Source organism: Dasypus novemcinctus, chromosome 1 (genome assembly GCF_030445035.2).
Source record: "Dasypus novemcinctus isolate mDasNov1 chromosome 1, mDasNov1.1.hap2, whole genome shotgun sequence".
Lineage (NCBI taxonomy): Eukaryota > Metazoa > Chordata > Mammalia > Cingulata > Dasypodidae > Dasypus > Dasypus novemcinctus.
In genome coordinates this window covers 117,904,464-117,926,213 of record NC_080673.1, presented here as the reverse complement: position 1 = coordinate 117,926,213, position 21,750 = coordinate 117,904,464, and the positions used below count along the sequence as shown (strand labels likewise).

General features: G+C 34.4%; 1 protein-coding gene across 4 annotated transcripts in view; it reads left to right on the top strand.

Annotated features, from left to right (window-relative positions):
• ARHGAP24 (Rho GTPase activating protein 24) overlaps nucleotides 1-21,750 on the top strand; it is a 527,050-nt gene that overhangs the window by 448,049 nt on the left and 57,251 nt on the right. For all 4 annotated transcript variants that reach the window (XM_058296019.2, XM_058296028.2, XM_058296043.2 and 1 more), the window contains one exon: nucleotides 20,244-20,366. In XM_058296019.2, coding sequence (XP_058152002.1) covers nucleotides 20,244-20,366 — 123 coding nt within the window. The remainder of the gene's footprint in view (nucleotides 1-20,243; nucleotides 20,367-21,750) is intronic.

Genomic DNA, 21,750 nt, shown 5'->3' with positions numbered 1-21,750 from the left:
TAGTTCCTAGTCTTTCTTTCCTTGTAGGAAAGATCACTGTGCTCTGAAACCAAAATTTTTCATTGAAAATGTTAATATGTAAGTGAGAAGGATAATTGCTTGCATTCTGTGTGGAGAGAAGAGGATTTCCTTGGGGTTGGGTTTCACTGAATATCATTCTTCTTGAGTTTATGTTGTGTACATTAGTCTTAAATACATTAAGAGGGCATTTTTACCTCATTAGAATAAAGTATAATGAATTCCGGAAAGTCAGAAGCAGTTCATTTCTTCTCCCATATTTGGTGAAGCAAAGGAAAAGAAAGCTTCATATGCCTGGCTTAAAGTATATAGATGATGTGAAATTGTGTTCATGGGTCACTTTTCACATTTGATTCACCTTGCTTGGTTTCATGAGGCTGTCACCTGGGTGCCAATTAGTATACTGGACATCTGCCAAGAAGAAGCTGAAATAAGGCCATCAGCTCATTTCATCTTGGCACCAAGGTCACTCTTAAGCTGTATTTAACCTGGTGCTAGAGGCTAAAGACATTGTTTAATCAAGGAGCTGTATTACATGCAGGATCCTTTAACAAAGAAAGAATGTGCAGGCATTTTTTATTTTCTTTCTTCTCACAAAAGAAAGACAGTGAAAACCTATCACAGATATTTCAGAATTATGGCAAGCACCACTAGCACATAAAATGCATATTATAGATTTTCCCAATATAATAAAGCCCATCATTCATATATAAAGAACTTGCTTATATCACTCCCTGTTGTTTCTTATAGCCAGATAAATGGTGACCACCATGCCACCTGGAAGCACACTCATGTGGCAGAAATGGGGGCTTAGAAAGAAGGTGCTAGTCGTGTTATAATGTTGATAATATTAAAAGTAAGAGAGCCAGGCTCAGTAAGAGTGCTGTGCCGAGCCATATTGGAACCTATGACAATCCAGAACAGTGACCCTGTCTTTATTAAATTTTTCATATTTTCTTAATTGTTTTAGTTTCTCAGCTGTTAAAACAAATGCTACAAAATGGTTTGGCTCAACGACAGGAATTTATTGACTCAAGATTTCCCATGCCGCTGACAACAATAGAAGCGGACAAAGAAGACGCAGCAAATAGACACAGAGAACAGACAACCGGGGTGGGGGGGAGGGGAGAAAAATAAATAAAAAAATAAATCTAAAAAAAAAATAAATAAATAAAAAAATAAAAAAAATAAAAACCACGCTAAGTCCAAAAAAAAAAGATTTCAGAGGCTAGAAGGCTTCCTGCTGGGGTCGGTATCTTCTTGTTGGCTGGCAATCTTTGGGGTTCCTTGGCTTTTCCATCACATTGCTATACTTTCTTGTCTGTATTCTTTTGTCTTGCAACTTCTGAAGCTCTCTGTGGCTTCTCTCTCTGTCTGTCTCTCTTTTGATTTCTTTCTGCTTATAAAGGTCTCCAGTAATCTGATAAAAGCCCAGCCTGACTCAGTTAGGCTATACCTTAACTGAAGTAACACATCTTACAAGAGATCCTGTTTACCATGGGTTCTTACCCACAGGGCCAGAGCTTGAGACCTGAAAATGCCTTTTGCAGCATACTTGATTTAATCCCCAATATTCAGGATGGATGTTTGTGTGTTAACTTAGGTTTTAAAAATATTTTATTTAAAATATTATTCATCTTAATTAGTGGGATTTTTGGTGTCCTGTAAAATTTTGTGCCACCTTAGTCTTGGCCCCACAAATTAACATTAGTTGTAAGAAAAAGAAAGATCTACAGAAAATTATACTGACACTATATTTTACATAAATGAAAACTAGGTCTCCAAGTTTCATCATTGCCACATCTGCTGAGTTGATTTGTGTACCACAGTTTGGACATGATCTTGGTCTTAATCTGCATTCTTCAAGATGTTACTTCAGTTAGGGTGTTCCCCATCTGAATCAGGTAGGCTTAATCTGGATGATTGGAATCCTTTATAAGCAGTGAATGTCAGATAGAGAGAGAAGACACAGGAAATAGTGCAATTGCTGGAAACCATCTGTACCTAGAAGGGAAAGGAGAAGCAGCCACCATGTGCATTGCCATATCACAGAAAAGCAAAGGAACCCCAAAGTTTGACATCCAGCCAGAAAATACTGACCCCAGAAGGTAGAAATCTGTTTTAGTTTCCTAGGCACCTAAAGCAAATACTATGAAATGGTTTGGCTTAAACAGTGGGGATTTATTAGTTTATGATTTTGAGGCTGGGAAAATGTCCATATCAAGGCGATACTTTCTCACCAAGACTGTGGCTTTCTGGGGCTGGCTGATGGCCAGGCTTGGCCCTTAGCTTTTCACATGGCAAGGCACAGGGCAGCGCCTCCTGGTCTCTCCCTTCTCTTCCAGATTCCATTGATTTTAGCTTCTGGCTGCTCTGTCTATGGCTTTCTCTCTCGCTGTCTGAATTTCATTCTTCTAAAGGCCTGGAGTAATAGGATTAAGACTTATCCTGATGAGGTGGAACACACCTTAACTGAGGTAACCTCATCAAAATTTCCTACTTATGGTGGGTTTACAGTCACAGGAATTGATTAAATTTAAGCACCTTGCTTTTTCTGGATATAACACCTTCAAATCTCTGCACAACCTTCTAGCCTCTGAAACTGTGAGCCAATAACTTACTGTTTTTAAGCCATTCCATTGCATCATATTTGTTTTAGCAGCTAGGAAACTAAAACACTGGCTTTTGAGATTTTAGCTCATAAGATTTCATTACTTTATCAGCATTATTAGAAGTCAGTAATAGATTGATTCATGGCCAAACAAGAGAGGAGCAGGGGAAATAAGGCTGAGCTATATAAAATGTGTTAATGCCTGTATTTAAACAGGAGCCCATATCTAAGGCAGGCTCCTCTCTCCTGATAAATCATTCTATTCTTTATGAAACAGGCAGACATTTTTATTATTTCTGTTTTAAATAAGGGAGAATGTTAACAGTCTGGCAGGAGGGTACATATTGGTGAAAATGGAAACTGAATATGCAAATAGCTGACTGGCTTTTTTCATATTCATCACAGAAGCAAAGAATAGAATACTAAATCTGATTTTCATGAAATCTTGCTTTGTTCAGACATCTAGCTATTAGATAAGGGTACCACCATGGCCAAACTTTAAACTCCTATAACAGATTTTCAGACTTTGTAGTTTGCTTTCCCTTTGTAGTTGTTAATAATATTCTGGTTTTCCTAATGTTGATATATTCCTAGGTTCCAAGTAAAAGGAAGTCCTCCTGTGGCCAACTGACCATTTGGTATTCCTGTAGCTGCCAATTTATAAATGGATAGTCAAAAAATCTACTTTGCTTATTTAAATTTTTACTTGTATTCAAATTTCCAATATGTTTTTCTCACATGTATCACTTTATGAAATCTAAGTAGATATATCCAGACAGATTTGACTAAATAAATATTATCTTGATATTTATGAAGGACCCTGCACTTTTTAAAAAAATTTAATTCCTGAATGATCTCAATGTTATACATTTTCTCTTCTATTAGCTCATATCCTGATACAAAAGTATACAAGTCTGTGCATATATATGTATATGTGTATGTGTAAGTTTGTAAGTGTATATATGTCTGTATGTGTGTTTGCATGTATGCATGTATGTTTGTGCATGTATATGTGTAGAGGGTTTTATTTAACCTGCTCTTTTTTGGGATTAGGAATTAAAAGTTCATATTCTTATCTTCCCTACTAGATAGCATTTTGCTGATAGACAAAAATATGTGTTAATCATCTTTATATCCATGGCTCTTAACTGTTTGCACCTGTAAACAGGGAGCCTAGAAAAAGATGGCAATGTACATCAAGAGCTAAGAAGGAGCAGGGAAATAGGATAAAAGAGAATGTTTTTGAAGAGAATTCTTAGAACTTGGATATATGCTGAAGGAAGTCCAGAGCAGATAGGAGCCAACTCAAACTGAGACAGTTTCACTGCAGAAGAGACATCTGAGCCAGGTCTTCAAGGAGACATTCACACCAAGCCCCACTTAAGCTTATATTCCTCTCCACATCTGCAACATCACTTCACCTTGGGGACTATTTATTCAAGTATTTTCTAAGTCCCTCTGTTTCCAGAAATCTTCCCCAGTGTGAACATAAGTCAGTATTTATTTCTACTTTTGTAATTTATAATACCTATTACTCTCTGTATGATAAATGCTTGCACTTGGTTGTGTTCAGTTCATGTTTTCTTTATCAGTTTCCTCATTTCATGCCTTGTCTACTTAATAAGATCAAAATGCCCTGGTGGATAGAGAATATTATACATCCCTTTTTGGTCATCACAGTGAAATGGTAGTCCTGAAAGTATATAATATGTAAGTTAGAACAGTATTAAACTAACTGTGAGTTTATTATAGTCTTCCTTTTACACCTAAGTTGCTAGATACATAGATTTTTAGAAATATGGAGGATATTGTCATTTAAAAGTTCAAAATGTATCACTTATCCAAATTTAGATGTATTAATCAGACTCCCAACTGGAAAAAAATGGCATACTCAAATTAGGATAATTTAAGGATGGTATCTAGCCAAAAAGATTACTTACAAAAGGAGCGAAGCATAGGAGAATCACAAGGAATAGTGCAATAACCAGGGTCTAATATTGGTGAAGGAGCTGTTATCAGTCTTAAGTCTCTGTAAGTGGGGTCTCCTGGAGAAGAACAGTGTCTTTTGACCAAAATACACAGCCAGCGCAAGGCAAACCCAGAGCAATAAATACCGGGATCTTTTTCCTCCCTTTTATCTCCTGACATGCCTCTGTACTGGCCAAATGCAATGGGAAGCTAGAGGGATGGGAACCCACTGATATCTTGTATACAGTTAGTCTCCCGTACAGGGGAGCTGGATGGAAAAGTGCAAAGGATGTATTTGGAGGGACGTGTTGAAGATATCCAGCACTTTCCCTCTTACAGGAGCCTGCCCTAATACTTGAAAATTTGTACCACTAAGGTCACTGTTCTTTTAAATAATTTTAATTGATGGTGATAATTACTATTTATTCATAAACATTTTCTATGGACCATCCACTGTTTTAAGATCTTTAAATGTTTATTTCACAAAATTCTTGAGACAGTCTAGGCACTATCAAATGGGGAAACTGAAGCTCAGACAAACTCACCAATATGCTCAAAGCCACACATGCAATAACTACCTAAATGATCATTTCATCCTAGTTTCATTTGAAGCTTCTAAGCACTATCCAGGGCTGCTTGTGATTCAAGTTTGGGATTTCAGAAGGTGCTTGCTATGAAAGTCAAAAAATTTTAGAAGTATCATATTAACTAGTGAATATCTTATTTCTTATTGCATACATTAATTTACTTAACTATCTAGAAATAGGACACACAGCAGTGATATTTTAGTGGGGAAAGGAGGAAACAAGTTTGAAAACTGTGGCAGGCCAGAATGGTTGGCATGGCATAAGCTCCCTGACACCTTGAGGGAAGAGCTGGGGTGGTGTCTGCTTTACAATCTACCTACCAATTCACTAATCAAACAAACAAACCAAAAAGTTGCTGAGCACCTAGTAAGTGCCAGGCACTGTGCTAGATCCAGTATTATAAATGTAAGCAATAACAGCTCCAACTCTTATAGTACCCTCTTCGTTTGCCAGGTCTGCCATGACAAATATCACACAATGTGTTGGCTTAAACAAGCATTTGTTGTCTGACAGTTTTGAAGACTTGAAGTTCAACATCAAAGTTTCAACAGGCTATGCTTTCTCCCCAGAGTTAGTAGCGTTCTGAGGCTGGTTTGCCGCAATCCTTGGGGTTCCTCGGCTGGCAGCTCTGCCTCTGTCACATGCCTTCTGTGCCTTTCTCAGACTTCTGGATTCTACGTCTTCTGACTCCTTCCAGTTTCTTGTTTTGACTGACTGCATCCAAATTTCCTCTCTTTAAATGTCTCTGGTAATAAGGAGTAAGACCCACCCTAATTCCGTTGGTCATATCTTAACTAACAACATTTTCCAAAGGTCTTAATTAAAAATGGGTTCGCATCTGCAGAAATGTGAGTTAAGATGAAGACTGTATCTTTTGTTGGGGTACATGATTCAATCTACCACAAATATACACTATCCAGTTGAGAGAGATGCACTAGCAAATGTAGAGAAGTTGCTTCTTACACTGTGACAAAATCAGTGTGTATTGCAAAAATTGCAAAAATCAATACTATCCTGAAAATTTCTTAAGAAATATTAGTTTGGAAACTAGTATACCATCTTTCAGTACAGCCTGTTTTCCCTCCATTGTTGGAATGAACCACTGTTTTTCTGGGAGAGTACCAAACGAAGTGGCTTGGGGGTTATGTGGTATGAAAAAGGCCAGTCTATAATCTCTGCATGGTGAGATTGTGCTGGGAACAACATGGGAACTGAGACCAACAGTAGATTTGCAGCTTCCACACATGCTGATAGAACACAGTGGGAAGGCAGAAGGCCCTCACTCTTATTTCTTTACTCTTTGGGATTTATTGTTATTGTTATTGTGGTCTTTGGATGGTTTGTTTTCAATTTGACTGAGCACATATAATTAAATTCAATAAAGTAAATATCTCTATGATGCCCCTCTGCTGTAATTACAAAGTAATGTAATATGTGCTATGACAGAAATATGTCCAAAGTGCTATGGAAGTCAGGGAAGGATGGACCACTTTATTTGGTGAACCAGCAAAGCTTCTCATTTGGGTGAGATCATCCAAGATACCATTAAAGAAAGGAAGAATGAGAGTATAAAGTCATGAAAAGCATAGCATTCTCTATGAAAGAATCTCGTATGATAGAACTCCCTGTGAGAGAAATGATGGAAAAAATAATTTAGACTTTGGGGCCAAACAGAAACCTATTCACACTCCAACTCTGGCATTTGTTATCTATGTGATACTCAGCTTTGCCATTTGTAAAGTGTGCATAGTTAGCCCTACCTCACAGATTTCTGAGGATTAAATGAGATGATATATACAAAGCAGTGAGCATTATGTCAATTTTTAGGAGCACTCTATTTAGGCTCTGAGACTGTTGTTTCCACATTCTCATTCCAGGCTTACAAAGTAATAACTGACTAGGCTGAGTAACTACAGATTTTAAAAAGAGCCAAAAAACAAACAAAAACATAAACAAAATAGCATTTCCTACTTGAAGCCATATAATAACTGGCCCCTTGGGTGGTGTATTATTTGCAGTACTTGGTAAGCGATCCCACTATTTCTCTTTGATGGTTGTTCTCTGCTGGCATCTAATTTTGATATCAGATATTTTCCCTGTTTTTGCTCAGTTCTGCCTTTATAGTATATTATAAGCCATCAAATGGTCTTTCCTATATGGTAGTTATTTGGGTTCTAGATTGTTTGGATATCAAAGAGCAAGAATTAGAGACATTTAATGAATGGAATCAGATAATTTTCCAATTCTCTTTCAATTTATTCAACATTTCTATCTTTCAACAACTATTATAGCTAGGCAATATAATTCACTGTTCTTCCAGATCTGTTTTTGAAATGAAAGGTTTTCAAACAGTCTTGTTTTCTTCAGATCTTCTGAATAGGGTCAGATTTTTCCATTATCAAAATATCGAATTTGTTGACTTTGAGGTGTTCATGAACTGTTATTGAAGAGAAATCAGTGACCTTGACTTAACCTTGCTGTCAACTATAAAACATCCTTTTCAGTAAATAACTGGGTTTATATGGCTTTTTCTTTTTGATCCTGGTGTTTGTTTATGTAGGCCTGTGTGTGTGCATGTGTGTGTGTATCACTTCCTTTTATACCTCCACCCAACCCCACAGATAAGATCAGGAAAGATAGCATGCATCCATTACCTCTTTGGCAGCTTTCTAACATCTAACATTATATATAAAAAACACTCTCTTATCTCTCACAGGATGATGTTTAGGAATCTTGCCTTTAGTTTAATAATTTGTCTCTTACTCTGCCAATTTGTATTCATTTTGGCTGGATTTAGGCTGATAATTATATATGAGTCAGACAAGACACCCCCAAACAACTGGTTTACACTACTACATTATCCCGTGGATGTTCATTAAGTGTTAATGAATGGTGGTATTCTGCGTTGAATTGACTTGTGGGTTCTAGCTGATTACTCTTCAGTTTTAAATTATGAAATGCATAGTATTAGACCATCAGCTGGCAAGATCAAATTTTAATTTATGGCAAATATCTAGAAAATGCTTTAAGAATTCAAAGTAGATATTTGTACTAGATATGAAAGATAATATATAACAAGAAATGGAAAAAAATGTAAAAGGTTTGGTAGCTTTTACTAGATTTTCATTGACTTTTTTCCTCTTTAATTTGAAGAAGTTCTCATTTGGATTCAATTATCCAAAGTTGCTACAGAAGCTAAGTGGTTTTCTAACTTACATTTGTTGTTAACTGGGTGATTATAAGAACTTTAATCACTCTGTTGTCCTGACTGTATGTTATATGTCACTTTGCTAAGGACAGCCATGAATTTTAAGATTTTGAGAGTTGTTGCAGATTATGTTGAGAAGTAGAAAGGAGCTCATGAAATATGTAAAGGTTTTTTTCCCCCCAATTCTATGAACCTTTAGATAGCTCTCATTTGATACAAGTAATTTTTTTTTTAACACAGGACTCTATAAATACACTTCTAGTTGCCTTCAAGTGTTTATTGGGAATCTTAAGTTAGAATATCAGATTTTCATCCATTTTCATACTTGAGTTCCCCTAAAATTATAAAATATTTTTTAATGCCCATGAAAATCCCTCAATAATTCTGACAAAATTAGCCAGACCAAACTGAAATAAAATGAAAGAAGTTTACTCTCTGGGTAAGATGAACTAGATATATTTTGGAGCATTAAAAGTAATTTGTGCCAATTAAGCAGTGCCATTTTTAAAATATTCTGGGGGAGTGGGGGGACTTTGTGTTAGACAAGCACTCTTCAATAGTACCTGTATTTAAATTAATGTTGTGTTAATTAAAGATATAGAAATTTAGAGTTCTCTGAGTCTTCAATTCTAGTTACTATTTTTCTTATTAATCTAGTAAATTTTGTGTTATAATTAAAAATAACTTTTTTTGTTTCTGGATAAAGTTCACTTATGAACTGTATGAATTTGGCAATATAGATTTTCCTAAATATTTAAACACTGTTTATATACTAGCTAAAATCCTTGAGTCATTTTAAACTGCAAAAATATATTTAATTCTCCTAAGCACTTCTCTCACCTCCCAAGACAGACTAAGAGATCTAATAAAACATTCCCAAGCACATAATGAATACTTACAAAACTTTTATGGCCAAAGACTTCATTTTCTTAAATATTTTTCTCTTAACCATCTAAAAATTAATTTTTATTGATTGAATTATGCACATATATGCTCCATTCCATTTTTAAATAATCTCTTCAACTAATTTGAATCAAAATTATTCTAAACCCTTTTTAAAATCATTTTTCATATCTGACTAACCACAGTTTTAAGGATGTTAAAGTGATGATATGGAAAATTAATATGCTGACCCATCAGAAAAAGTGAAAAATTTGAATTTCATAATATTTGAAAATAAATTTTTTTAAATTAAGCTACATATAAGACCAGAATTAAGAAGTCCTGTTGCAAAGAGTCATCTTTTAAGGAATAGATAAAAGTATTTATAATTAGCCTCAATGTAATTGTATTGTGTATTCACATGTGTTTAATCTAAAAGAAATTGTCTTTAAAAGCATTTATTTCACCATTATGAGCATTAAAAAGGGAATGGTCTCCTCAGCCCTTGTGACAATATTAACCATTCTAAATTTGTATAGAAGGGCTTGGATTAAGAAGCAGATAAGGCATAATATTCTTTATAAGAATTTACTAGTATAGCTTAACATTGGTAGAGTAGTTTTGAACAAAATGTAACCTTCAGGACTTCACTCCTTTTATAGGATCCCAGGATAAGTTGTAATCAGAAAAGAATATTTAGAAGAGATCTCAAACTCCAGATATAGGTTAAGAAGTGAACAGCATGACCATAGAGACTCTTCCAACACCCTGTAGAAAACAACTTACACTTAATGAAATTCTAATTATCGAGTTAGTGTGTAATGTATTTATATTAGTTGAATTAGGAAAATATTCCCAGGTATCCTGGTATCCTTAATAGACGTGATAACACTCCTAAAACATCAATGTCCTTGTCAGTGTTATTTTTTTTACCTATTATACAAATATCGTGTGCTCTGTGAAGCACTGTGTCTTTTCCTAAAAGGCGGCGTTCAACTTCCAGATTCCTATGACAAATTTTGATTGTACCTTCCCAAACCTGTACACCAAAGTCCATAAAGTGCATAGACTTTGGGAGAAAAAGCTCATCGAACAGTTAGGCTGTTCTGATTGTAAAGTTCATTTTAGTCACATAGTACAAAATTCAAACTGTAATCAAAGAGTTTTTATTAATTTTACACTATCGTAATAATCATTAGTTGTCACTTGTTGAGTGGAATAAATTAAATTTGATCTATCTACATTGAATGCATATTTTATTTTATAAAATGTAAGTTATTTTGTATATATCCAAACATATTCTATAAAATTACTACTATATAAAATTGAATAATTAGTATCTGTGTCAGTACTAACAGATATTGTATAAAGAAATTGCCCAGTTAAATTAAATTGCAGGAAATCTCCTATTGAGTAAACACTGCATATTTTTTAAATAAAAATGGTAAAATTTAATTTTAAAATATACCTTTAACCACTTTCTTCTAAGGCCCCAGGCAGAACTGTGAAGAAATAACTGCTCGATGTTATTTTCTTTAAATTATTACCTTCTACATGTTTTTAAAGTATTTTTAAAATAACACATTTTGGGAAAAATCAATTCTAGTAATTGTTGGATCTTATTAAAGATCTTGAACAAAGTGAGAGTTTTAAAAACTCTAACTGTAAAAAAATCTGGATGCATTTTTAAATCCTCCCTCTTCTACATTATCAGCATTTCTCTTCTCCAGTGAATAATTCTTAAAAGCACATAAACATTCTGTAATTTATCTCATCTTAACACTCTGTTTTGCTCACAAGTTCCCTAACCACCCAATACTGCCCGATTTCTCTGTTCCTCTGTACACTAAAATGCCTAGAAGAGTTGTTTATATTGGTTGCCTCTATTTTCTCTCCCTAAATTTATGATCTCCAATCAGAATTCTATTTGTGCTGGCCTGTTCAATTGAAATAGCTCCTTCAAGGTCATGTTGCCTGATCTAATGACCTCAGTTATCCAGAATTTTAGCCTCAGTCCTCATTTTATTTGACCTGGTTGATCACTTTTCTCACTCAGCCTCTGAGATACAACTCTCTCCTGTCTCTTCCTGCCCTTAGGTTGCTCCTTCTCAATCTACTTATACTTCTTTCTTTTCCCATTTTCTAAATATTAGAGTGTCCCATCCCCTCCACTCTTGAACATTTTACTCTATTCTAGCTATTTTATCCTCTGGGGACTTCATCTGGTTCACGTCTTTAAATTCCATTACCCTGATGACTTCCAAATTTATATTTTAAGTTTAGACCTAACCCTAAATCCAAGCTTTGTTTCATTTACTTTTATATCATTAGAACCTAACATACTGACTGACACATAACAAATGTTCAATAACAGTGTTGAATAAATCTTCTACTTTACCTCATAGAATTCTTGTAAAAAAAAAAAAACCAAATCAATGGCTATAAAAGTAATTTGTAAGCTGTTAATCATTCTGCAAATATCAACTGACTTTATTATTAGTCATGCAGATATGTAGTAGTGAAAATAAAAGGAGAGGAGTAAGAGGGAATTTTAGAAATGGATTTCAACTTTCTAATCTAGATCTTCAAAAGAGGCCTGCCTCCCTAAATTCAATGTTTTTTTTTGTTTTTTTGTTTTGTATTTTTGTTTGTTTTTTAACTCATCAAACTGTACATCAGGGAAAAGAGATACAATTAACTTCTATTCAATGTTTCCTTTGATAAGTGTGGAATCTTTAATGCATGAGGCCCACAAATTTGCTAGACTCAGTAGTCCCAATTTGAATGATATGTCCTTGCAAAACTAGTTTCAAATTGTTAATCCTTTACAATGCAAATGATAAATTAAATAAACTATATGATCCATAACTTTAGAGCTTAGTACTTCTTAGGTAAATAGCTGTCACTGAAAGAATCATACGTGGATACAAGCTAAAAGGATGAGTGTGGTTGAAACACATAAATGCTAAAATTTATAGCCTCTTCTTGATATAGCAGATTCCACTTACTACTTACTAAATGAAGTGGCTTTCAAGCTGTATGATGCATCAGTATCACCTGGTAGACTTCTTAAACCACAGCTTGCTAGAGCCCTCATCCAGGATTTTGATTCAGTTCTTCTGGGATGGAGCCTGAGAATTTGCATTTCTAACAAGTTCCAGGTAATGTCCCTGCTGCTTCCAATTACCCAGGAATATGCACTACAGTTCCATCACACTTTGAAAAAAAAATCGGCTCAATGGTTATACCATATCCATGAGGAATATAACAGTCAAGCTCTTTTCCCTGTGTTATGTTCTTCAGAGCTTCCTATTTTTATTTTAAGCTCATTAAGAGTTCCTATGTTCCTCATAAATTTTCTTCAGTATTCAAGTTATCTGTGCCATTAAAGGACTTTCTGATAGAAAATGTTTTTAATTTTAGATTTATTCAAGACAACAAACTTTCTGTCTTGCTCCTTTGACTACGAATAACATTTCATTTGCTACAAGTTGTAGATTATTGCATTGGGATTTGTTTTCCTTTGCAGATCCAGTCTATAACTTTCACCCTATTATTGTTGCAGTTATTCTGATCCAAATGTAAATGTTACCCATTCTACCTTCCTCCTATATCAATCAGTTAATATTATGAATCCATTGATCTCCTAATCCACGCTAAGCTAAATTAGAAAGGGACCTAAATTCTAGATACTTTAGCTCTTCCAAGGAAATGTTCTAGCTTTATTTCATAGGAGCTTTAATCAGAAGAATTTAATTAGGTACTGAGACAGAATTGACTAATAGATTAGGAGCCAGTGAAGGTCAAAATATATTGTTGGTATTACATTGAGATGTGAATGTCTGGCCGTTATACAGGAAAGCAAAAAGTATTTATATAATTAACATGCTAAGGATAAATAGTATGCTTTTTGAAAGAGTAAGTCCAAGAAATGTAAAAATATTTGAAATAAAAGTTAGCGAATTTGAAGTTTTAAAAGTTTCATTAATCATCATAAAATAAGTGTACTACAATTGTCCTTTTGAATTTCGTGGCCAATCTGGATGTACTTGAAAATCAATCAACAGTTGCTTTCTGTATAAAAGGACTTTTACTTACAAATATAAACAGAATACTATTTTTCTAAATGTAAGCTACCTTCCAATGTTTTAACTATTCAATTTATAAATATTTAATTTATAGAAAACTTTTAGGCTCAAAATATTGTACATCACAACAATAATAGCAGCTAAGCATTCTATGTCCCCAGCACCATTCAAAGTACTTAATGGTATGTCTTAATTTGCTAAAAGCTGCTGAGAGCAATGAACCGGAAATGACTTGGCTTTTATAATGGGAATTTATTAAGTTGGAAGGTTACAATTCTAAGGCTGTGAAAATGTTCAGATCAAGACATCATCATAGATGCTACCTTACCAAAAGTTGCCTGATGGTGTTACTGGACTCCTGCCATGAGGCAGTACACAATAGCGGGTCTGCCAGTCTGGGTCTCTGCCTCTTCCTTCAGACTTACTTCTTCCCCAAGGTCAGCTGTGGGCTATCAGGAATGTGGCTTTGCTCTCCCCTCTCCTCTGGGCATCGTCTCTTCCATCCTCTTGGGGTTTCTCTGTCTCTGCCACTTTTTCTCTGTGTGTCTCTGCTTTATGTCCTGTGTTCATAAAGCACTCCAGCAGGAGGACCAGGATCCACACTGGGTCATAACTCAATGAAGCTATCCAATTGAAGTCCTTCCATCTGTATTCAATCCAATCAAAGGGTCCCACACCCACAGGAATGGATTAGCTCCAAGTACATGATTTTTTCTGGGGTCCACAAAACTTCAAACTGTCATGTGGTACCAGTCATTCAAATAATTATCGTTAATCCTACAAGGAAGGTGTTATTATCACCTTCTGTTAAAGATGAAGGATCTCCCAAATAGTAAATGACTAATTTGAACCTGAGGTTCAGGCTTCCCTGTTCCTGTTCTTAACCACTTTGCAATACTTCTTTATAAGCACATATTTGTATTTGAAATTTGATCCAGATGATATTTTTGCTTGAATGCACACATTTTTGGCAAATTTTTGTGAAGTTTGAGGACAGGTAAGTCAGAAGTAATTGTGCAGTATAGAATTTTTAGGGCAATACTGCAGCTAAGTAGACTCCCAACAAATCACTTCTAAATTTAATTATTAGAAACCTATCATAATAAGTGGGCACCAATAAATCTATAATTGGTTAATAGTGTTAATTTATAGATACATTATAATTAAGCATAAGTGAGCTATGTATTGTACAAGATTCCTTCTCACAGTGAGATTATGATATAGTTGGAAATATAAGAAATGTATAAGACAGTATTATAAATTACTCCTGTTAAAATGCAGCACTAATTTTTTAGAATATAAGACATCATTTAGTAATGTGTCTGTTGTGGTACTGACAGAAACCCAAATGACAGTTACTGCTGCTGAGCCCTTAATTAATTCTCATTCTCTGGCTTAGAGGTTTTTAAAGATTCAAAAATCTCATTGTAGATTAATGAAGCTTTTGCTATTGATTAAAGCATGCATAAGTTGTTTGCCCTTCTGAAGGTCAAACATTTAATGATGAAGAAATTCTTGGAAATAATAAGCAAAGCATATCAAAACTCTTAACTTTCAAGTGATAAAATCTCTATGCAAAACTTAATATGACAAAATTAAATACAATTTTGAATGGAACATCAAGTTCCCTTTCCTTTTGTGTTATATGCTATTTTATTACTGTTGTTATTTATTATAAGCAGTGATAGTACCCATAGTAGCCTATAATTTGTTGCTTGTACTTCACATAATGCTGGCTGTTCTCCAAGTGTCATTTTCCTAAGAGAGAAGAAATGTTTTTACAGTTCAGAAATTTTTCATTGCTATATTTCAGAACTTATTTTAAATCTTACAATTTATCATTAGAGTTCCACTACCAAGAGAGATATAAATTATTTTTTACAGGTTTAACTTTTTTGTAACAATCAACTTGATTTTTAAGAAGTTTTAGACTCACAGAAAAAATACACTGAGTGTAGTATCAGTTTAAACTAACTTTTGAGGAAAGGTACACTTAAGGAAACTAGAGCTTGCACTTATATAAGGGAAAATTAATAAATCTGAGGACATTAAAATAATTTCTGTAAACTAAAATAAAATGTGTATTAGAATAGGTCTACTTTTAACCTGATTTGGAATTGGAAGCGAGGAAACATTCACCCATGAAATTATTAACTGCATTGGAAATAATCATTGAAATATCCTCAGGAATGTACTATGAATTGCCTGTAAACTTTGTTGGAAGTTAACTCGAAAGTCTGCAGCCAAGTTTTCCATGGACAACTTGTTCTAAAATTTAAATATAAACAAATAATTCACTCTATATTTTTAAAATTGTGTTTCCTCAAGATGACATAAGTACATCACTTCTGAGAAATAGTTTTGCTTTTTTGTTCATAATTTTACAAGCAGTTTACAATTATTTTCCTCCAAGGAAAAATAACAAAAATTTACTTTGGTTACTATTTCTGGAATCTCCCATATAATGAATTCAGTAAAACCTTTCTTTAGATATATTTTTTAGAAAGGTAATGCACATCATAGGAGCAATCCCTTTTCTCATCAAGAAAGCCCTAGTAATGTGACCCAGTAGACACTCTAAGCAATGCTGTTCTCCTGTCCCAAAAAGTCCATTGAAGGTGTGCTCCATGATCAGAACTGGGGGAAATAGGGAGAAGATTTTATAGGTAAATTAATGAGAATACAAAGTGAACAATCTTAAGCAGCACTGATTGACATTATTGATAATTACCTTCCAGCCAACCTTGGCTTTTTATTTTTCAGTACTTTCATGACTATACGATTTCTATCAGTTATTATTTGTGTGATGTTTTCTTCTGATTATAAAATAATACATAGTAGAACATCCAGAATATTATATGCATTATAAAGTAACGTATCATGGAACATCTGGAAAGTGCAGGAAAGTACAAAAGGAGAGCAAGAACAAAAAATAAAAACAAAATCCCAGTCCTACAATTCAGAGAATACCACTATTAAAATTATTGTGTATTTCAATCTAGTATCTTAATCATCAGGCTTTCTGTCTATATGAAAATTGGCATAATAAAATACATAAAATTTGTATTTTGGCTTTGTGTAATGAAAACTCAAGTTAGTAAGAAATCTTCAAAATCATGTTTCAGTGATTGGATGATATTACATCATAATGAATATTCTCCAAAGACATATAAGCAATGAGCACACTTATTCTGTCATACCATTTCCAATATTTCTCTTAAAAAGTTAAAATTTCTTTATAAATTGTTCATCAAAAATATTCTTTTAAATCATTTTGTAGTTACTAGAGGAATTGAGCTTTCCATATGAATAATAGATATTTTTATTCTTTTTTAAATTATCTTTTGCATATCTTTAACCTACCTTTTAATTTTTGATTGTGTATTTAGTCTGTTACATTCATGAAGCTTTTCTTAATCTACCTTTTAAGTTTTACAAGTATTAATCATGTAGAGTATCTTATTTCAGAAAATCTTATTTCTGGGAAAAATCATATCAAATGCAAATATACAGAGGATCTTAATGAAATATATACCTATTTTTATTATATAAGCAAGTAAAATTGAATGGCATGACCTACATAGTTAACTTAAAATCACAGATGCTTGAAGTGCTAACATTAGTATCAAAGTATTACAACCAACCCACATTAATGTCAAAAGAGTCTATAAAATTTTCTGAAACACTGTGCCCTTTAAAATGGGTGAAAAGTCACCACCATTTAAGCAGTTTCCTTTAGAAGGAAAAAACTGCATAAATATTTATGTTCAAGCAGAATTTGAGTGTAAAATGCATACTGGCTTATATTGCGTATAAATATCTGGTTTGAAAATACTTATGACACTCTCCCTCCAATTGAGTCTTAAGGCTGACTTTTACAATGCTTCTTCGCTGCTTTTGAAAGAATTTTAGATCCACAAATGGTTAAATCTCAGTAGAGTGAAACTTGATCTGCCTGGTTGAAAGGCACCTTATTAGTTTATTCATTTATTGAATCATACACTTAATAAGTCGGTTTTAAGCCCCTTCAATTGCAAAGCAAGTTCCAGGCTTTTAGAACTGAGGAATTATGCATTATAACAGATAGCTTTTTCAGTTAGAAGTCATATATTTTAGTACAGAGATTTCGTTCATATCTATATAAATGTCTTCAATTGTTTCCATTACAATGCTTAGCAATGAGTGTATTTAAACCAGGACTCATAAGAGGACGATTTTCCAAATATTTGCCCCTCTCTTGCTAATACACTGAAGAATCAAGATCTATATCCAAGGGTGCAATTCACAGATGGAATTTCATATCTGTGATTGGCAGTCTAAATGAGATTCAGGGTCAGACACATGGCACCACTGGCAGAGATAAAGAATCAAACGAAAAGTCACAGAATAATGGCCAGTTGTGCTTATCATTCTCTTTTTTTCCCTCTGTCAGACAGAAACTCTCTGGCGGCTGTCATTCACTCTCATTACTAGGGCTGATTCTGCTTGGCTGGGAGTGCTGCAGCAGGAAATTGCTGTCTGAATTGCTAAGGATTCTTCAGGCAAAGCCAATAATTAAAATATTCTATTTCAAAATGGTGGTGCTTATTTTCTTGGTCCAATACTTTAGTAAAAGTGGATCAGAATAAACTTTTAGTACCATGCCGTGTCAAATAAAGCATCTTTTTCCTTTGTTATTTAGTTACTTCTGCTGCTTGTACATCAAGCAGCCACACATATGCACATGAATGTACTTTATATTTACAAACGTGCAGTAAATAATTGTAATACCCATTGTTTTATATATATATATATATATATATATATATATATATATATCAAAGAAAGATAACATTTTAAATCCTTGTATATGTGTACTATTGACTAATTGTTGCCAAGCAATTGTTACATATAAAATCTATGAATCAGTTTAATAAAAATACCCTTTTGGCTTTGGTAAGGGTGGGAGACAGATGCCAGGGAATTAATATTTTCAGAATTTTTCTTTTAGCCTAGCACAGTGCTAGTGTTTATATGTACTGTATTTCATTTAATTCTCATAAAAATTTACAATGAAGTATTATTTTTTCTAAAATATGATTAGCAATACTAGATTGCAGAAGTTATATAACTTCTACAAGTCAAAGAACTAATATAAGATAGAATTGTAATTCCAAGTGAATTTTCTCTGACTGCTGAACTTACGATTTTTCATATTCAGGTTGCTTAATGTGATGATTGACTTAAAGGGGTAAGAGGGCCATTGTTTCCTTAACATTGAGAAGTTCTCTATTATGTGAGAATGCTTGTTCTCTTTATTCAAGAGGTTTGTAAACATCAGAAAAACTCTTTGACATGGTTTTTTAGCTTCTCACCCCACTAATCCCATTCAGTTGTATTAAAATTTAAAACCCCAATTCAAATTAGGCAGCTTGACTTCAAGTTGGCTTCAAGTTTTTCATTTATGTTTGTTCTATAAAATTATATGAATCCTTGGACAGTTGTACTTCTCAGTTTAAGGCATTTGTGTAGAATCCGGAAGTTACAAATTCAACTCTCTATTTCAAGCATGTAACAAACATGTGTGAACTAGGTTGGGTGTGAAAGAATAGGGAGGGTTGGGGCCTGTTACAAATTGAAGTCTGCAAGCTCTCATAAAGGCATGCAGAGTCCCTTACAAACAAATAATATTGTATTAACCCAACCAAACACTTAGAAAGCTACTGACTCAATCCAAGATTGCAAGTTTACAACCCATGGTGAAAATTAAATGTGATATATCATTTGAGCACCTTAGAAAACAGGATAATATAAAAATACAATCAGAATGCAGTTATAGACTTCCTGGTACATTTCCTTAGTTACTCTGTCTGTGAACAACACTATAATTAATTTTCAAAGAGAATGAAGCAGTGCAGTCACTGAACCTTGTCTTCAGAAATATTCTTTTAAGCATACAATAAGATGTAAAGAAAACTATGTCTCAGTACATTATATGGTCATCCCTATTTTGTAAATGAGAAAATTAAGTAGCCAGGCAAATTTAAATACTCTTTTATAAAAGACTTTTGAGAAATTAAATCACCTACTACAAAAGCCTAGCCCTTCATAATCAGTATAAAAAATTACAAAGGTTTTAAAGTATATGTTGTTCTTTGGGGGGAAAAAAGCCACCAGCCTCTTGCATGGAGGCACCACCAGAGTTTCCTAAAGTTCATCCAGAGGTGTGAGGCCCTCTGAGGCTGTCGTTTGTCTTTTGTGACTCGCCAAGCCCGTGGCTGCTTCCTCCTTCCTGCTCTTTGTTAGCTCTCCTGAAGGTGTGATCTGAGGGAGAAGAGGCTGCTCTTGCAGGACAGAGGGGTGGGGGAGGATCTCTGGGTCTATGATTTTATGTATGGCTCTTTGCCCTTTCCTAGGACTTCTGTACTCTACCAAGGTGTGCTGGAAGCCTCACGGTGTGTGCACTAGGCAGTTCTCAGACTCTTTGGAACCTGCTTCAAATTAAAATCCAGGCTTCCTGGATCACTTTTCCAACGTCTCCATCTTGTACTTTGCCTTTGCTCTTTCCCTCTATTCAGCAGCTCAGTGTGAATATATTGGATTATGAGTTAATGCAGGCGTATGGGGTTGTTGCTAGGACAAAAAGCCAGACTGTGTTTGGGGAATGACATTTGTTCACCAGTTTCTTCCTGGAAACATAAGAGTCTTTCCTTTTTAAGAGGATTTTTTTTTTTTTCCATTCTGAAACCATGGTAAATATTTCCAAGTCATTGGGTAGAACATAGTGCTGGCTATATCTCTGCATTAGGCACAGTTTGTGTTTCAGGGATTCCCGAGGAGGCTGGTGATGGGGGATCTTTGGCTGAATGCATGCACACTCAGGTGTTACTGTCTTTTTACAGGAGGCGATCGAGATCGGATGACAGCACATCATGAGAGTTACCTCCTCATGGCGAGCACCCAGAATGATATGGAAGACTGGGTGAAATCCATCCGCAGAGTCATATGGGGACCTTTTGGTGGAGGTAAGTGTATTTTAAAATCTTGGAAAAATATCTTTTCCCCCTAGCTGATGTTACTATCAGGTACTATTTTCAAATGGGTGAATGTTATAATAAATAGTAAATGAATCACCATTATTAAATGCATATTTAAGCAACTCCTAGAGGTTTAATTTAGATCAAATATCATCACTAACCAAATTTTATCCATGCATACATTGAATTATAAAAATGAACATTTTTGTCTTTTAATTTTGGATTTTTCGCTAGCACTGAACAGTTATAAGAAAGATACAATAAGCATAGATTAGTAAGAATATCTAGATCTGAGAAAAAAATTTTGGCTAGTAGGTTTGGAGGGAATCCCATCATGTGGATACTCAGTGGTATCAAAGAAGAATGCCAAAGCTTTTGATCAGAAGCTGGTGATTATTGCAGTGGAAAAAAAATGCTTTGGATTAAGCAAGTATGTGAATTTGATAGTAATTTTTTAAAATCTTAGTTAAATATAAGGTTGAGAATGCACCATGTGAAGAATAAGCTAAAAGATTTTATAAATGGAATTAAAAGGAGGATGGAATGGTAAAAATAAATAAATATATATATATATTTGATCTTGGTCTATCAGAAAGATAAACTAGAATGCTATAAACAGAAATTGGTAAAGGGAACCAGAGAAATTAATGACCCCAAAGTATTTATCTACAGCACATGTATTTCTAAGAATATTAGCCTAATTCTTTTTTGTTCAGGCAGTTAAAAATAAATCGTATTATATAAAATCCATGTTTAATAAACCAATTACAATTACCATGTTGATTTTATTTTCTCTTTCATGTGTTGTCAGTGCCTCAATTCAGAGACCTAATTATTGTTTTCCTTTCAATAAAGGATGCTTCTTAGGCAGACCATTTCAGCAATACATTTTACAATTAAGAAGATGAAAAGTTAGTGCTAAAGTACGAAGGGTTCATTGAAGACATTTTGACATTTTACCAGACTGATGAGACATGTCTGCAAAGAGTCTTGTTAGCAGTATCATCTCTTGGGGAGGGGAGACATTCCAAACCTGGTGACCATCCATCCTTGTTTGCCTGGTAACAGTCTTGTTTACAACTGTTGTGCCAGGGTAATTATTAATAGTGCCGACTTTCACTCTCACAGTGCCCTAGTTTGGATGACAATTTATGTGGTCACCATATTCATAGCCTAAACTAACTAGTAAGTGACTATATAAACCATTTGAAAGGGCTGAAATCCCCACCCCACACCTTAACACGTACTCAAGTGGTAGAGGCCTGCTGGTACCTCCAGGGCCAAGGATTTGAGGGGACACCGAAAAGGTGTCTTTTCAACATCCCTTTTACTTCTAAAGACTCTCTATTCCCCTCTGACGTTGGGTTCCTGG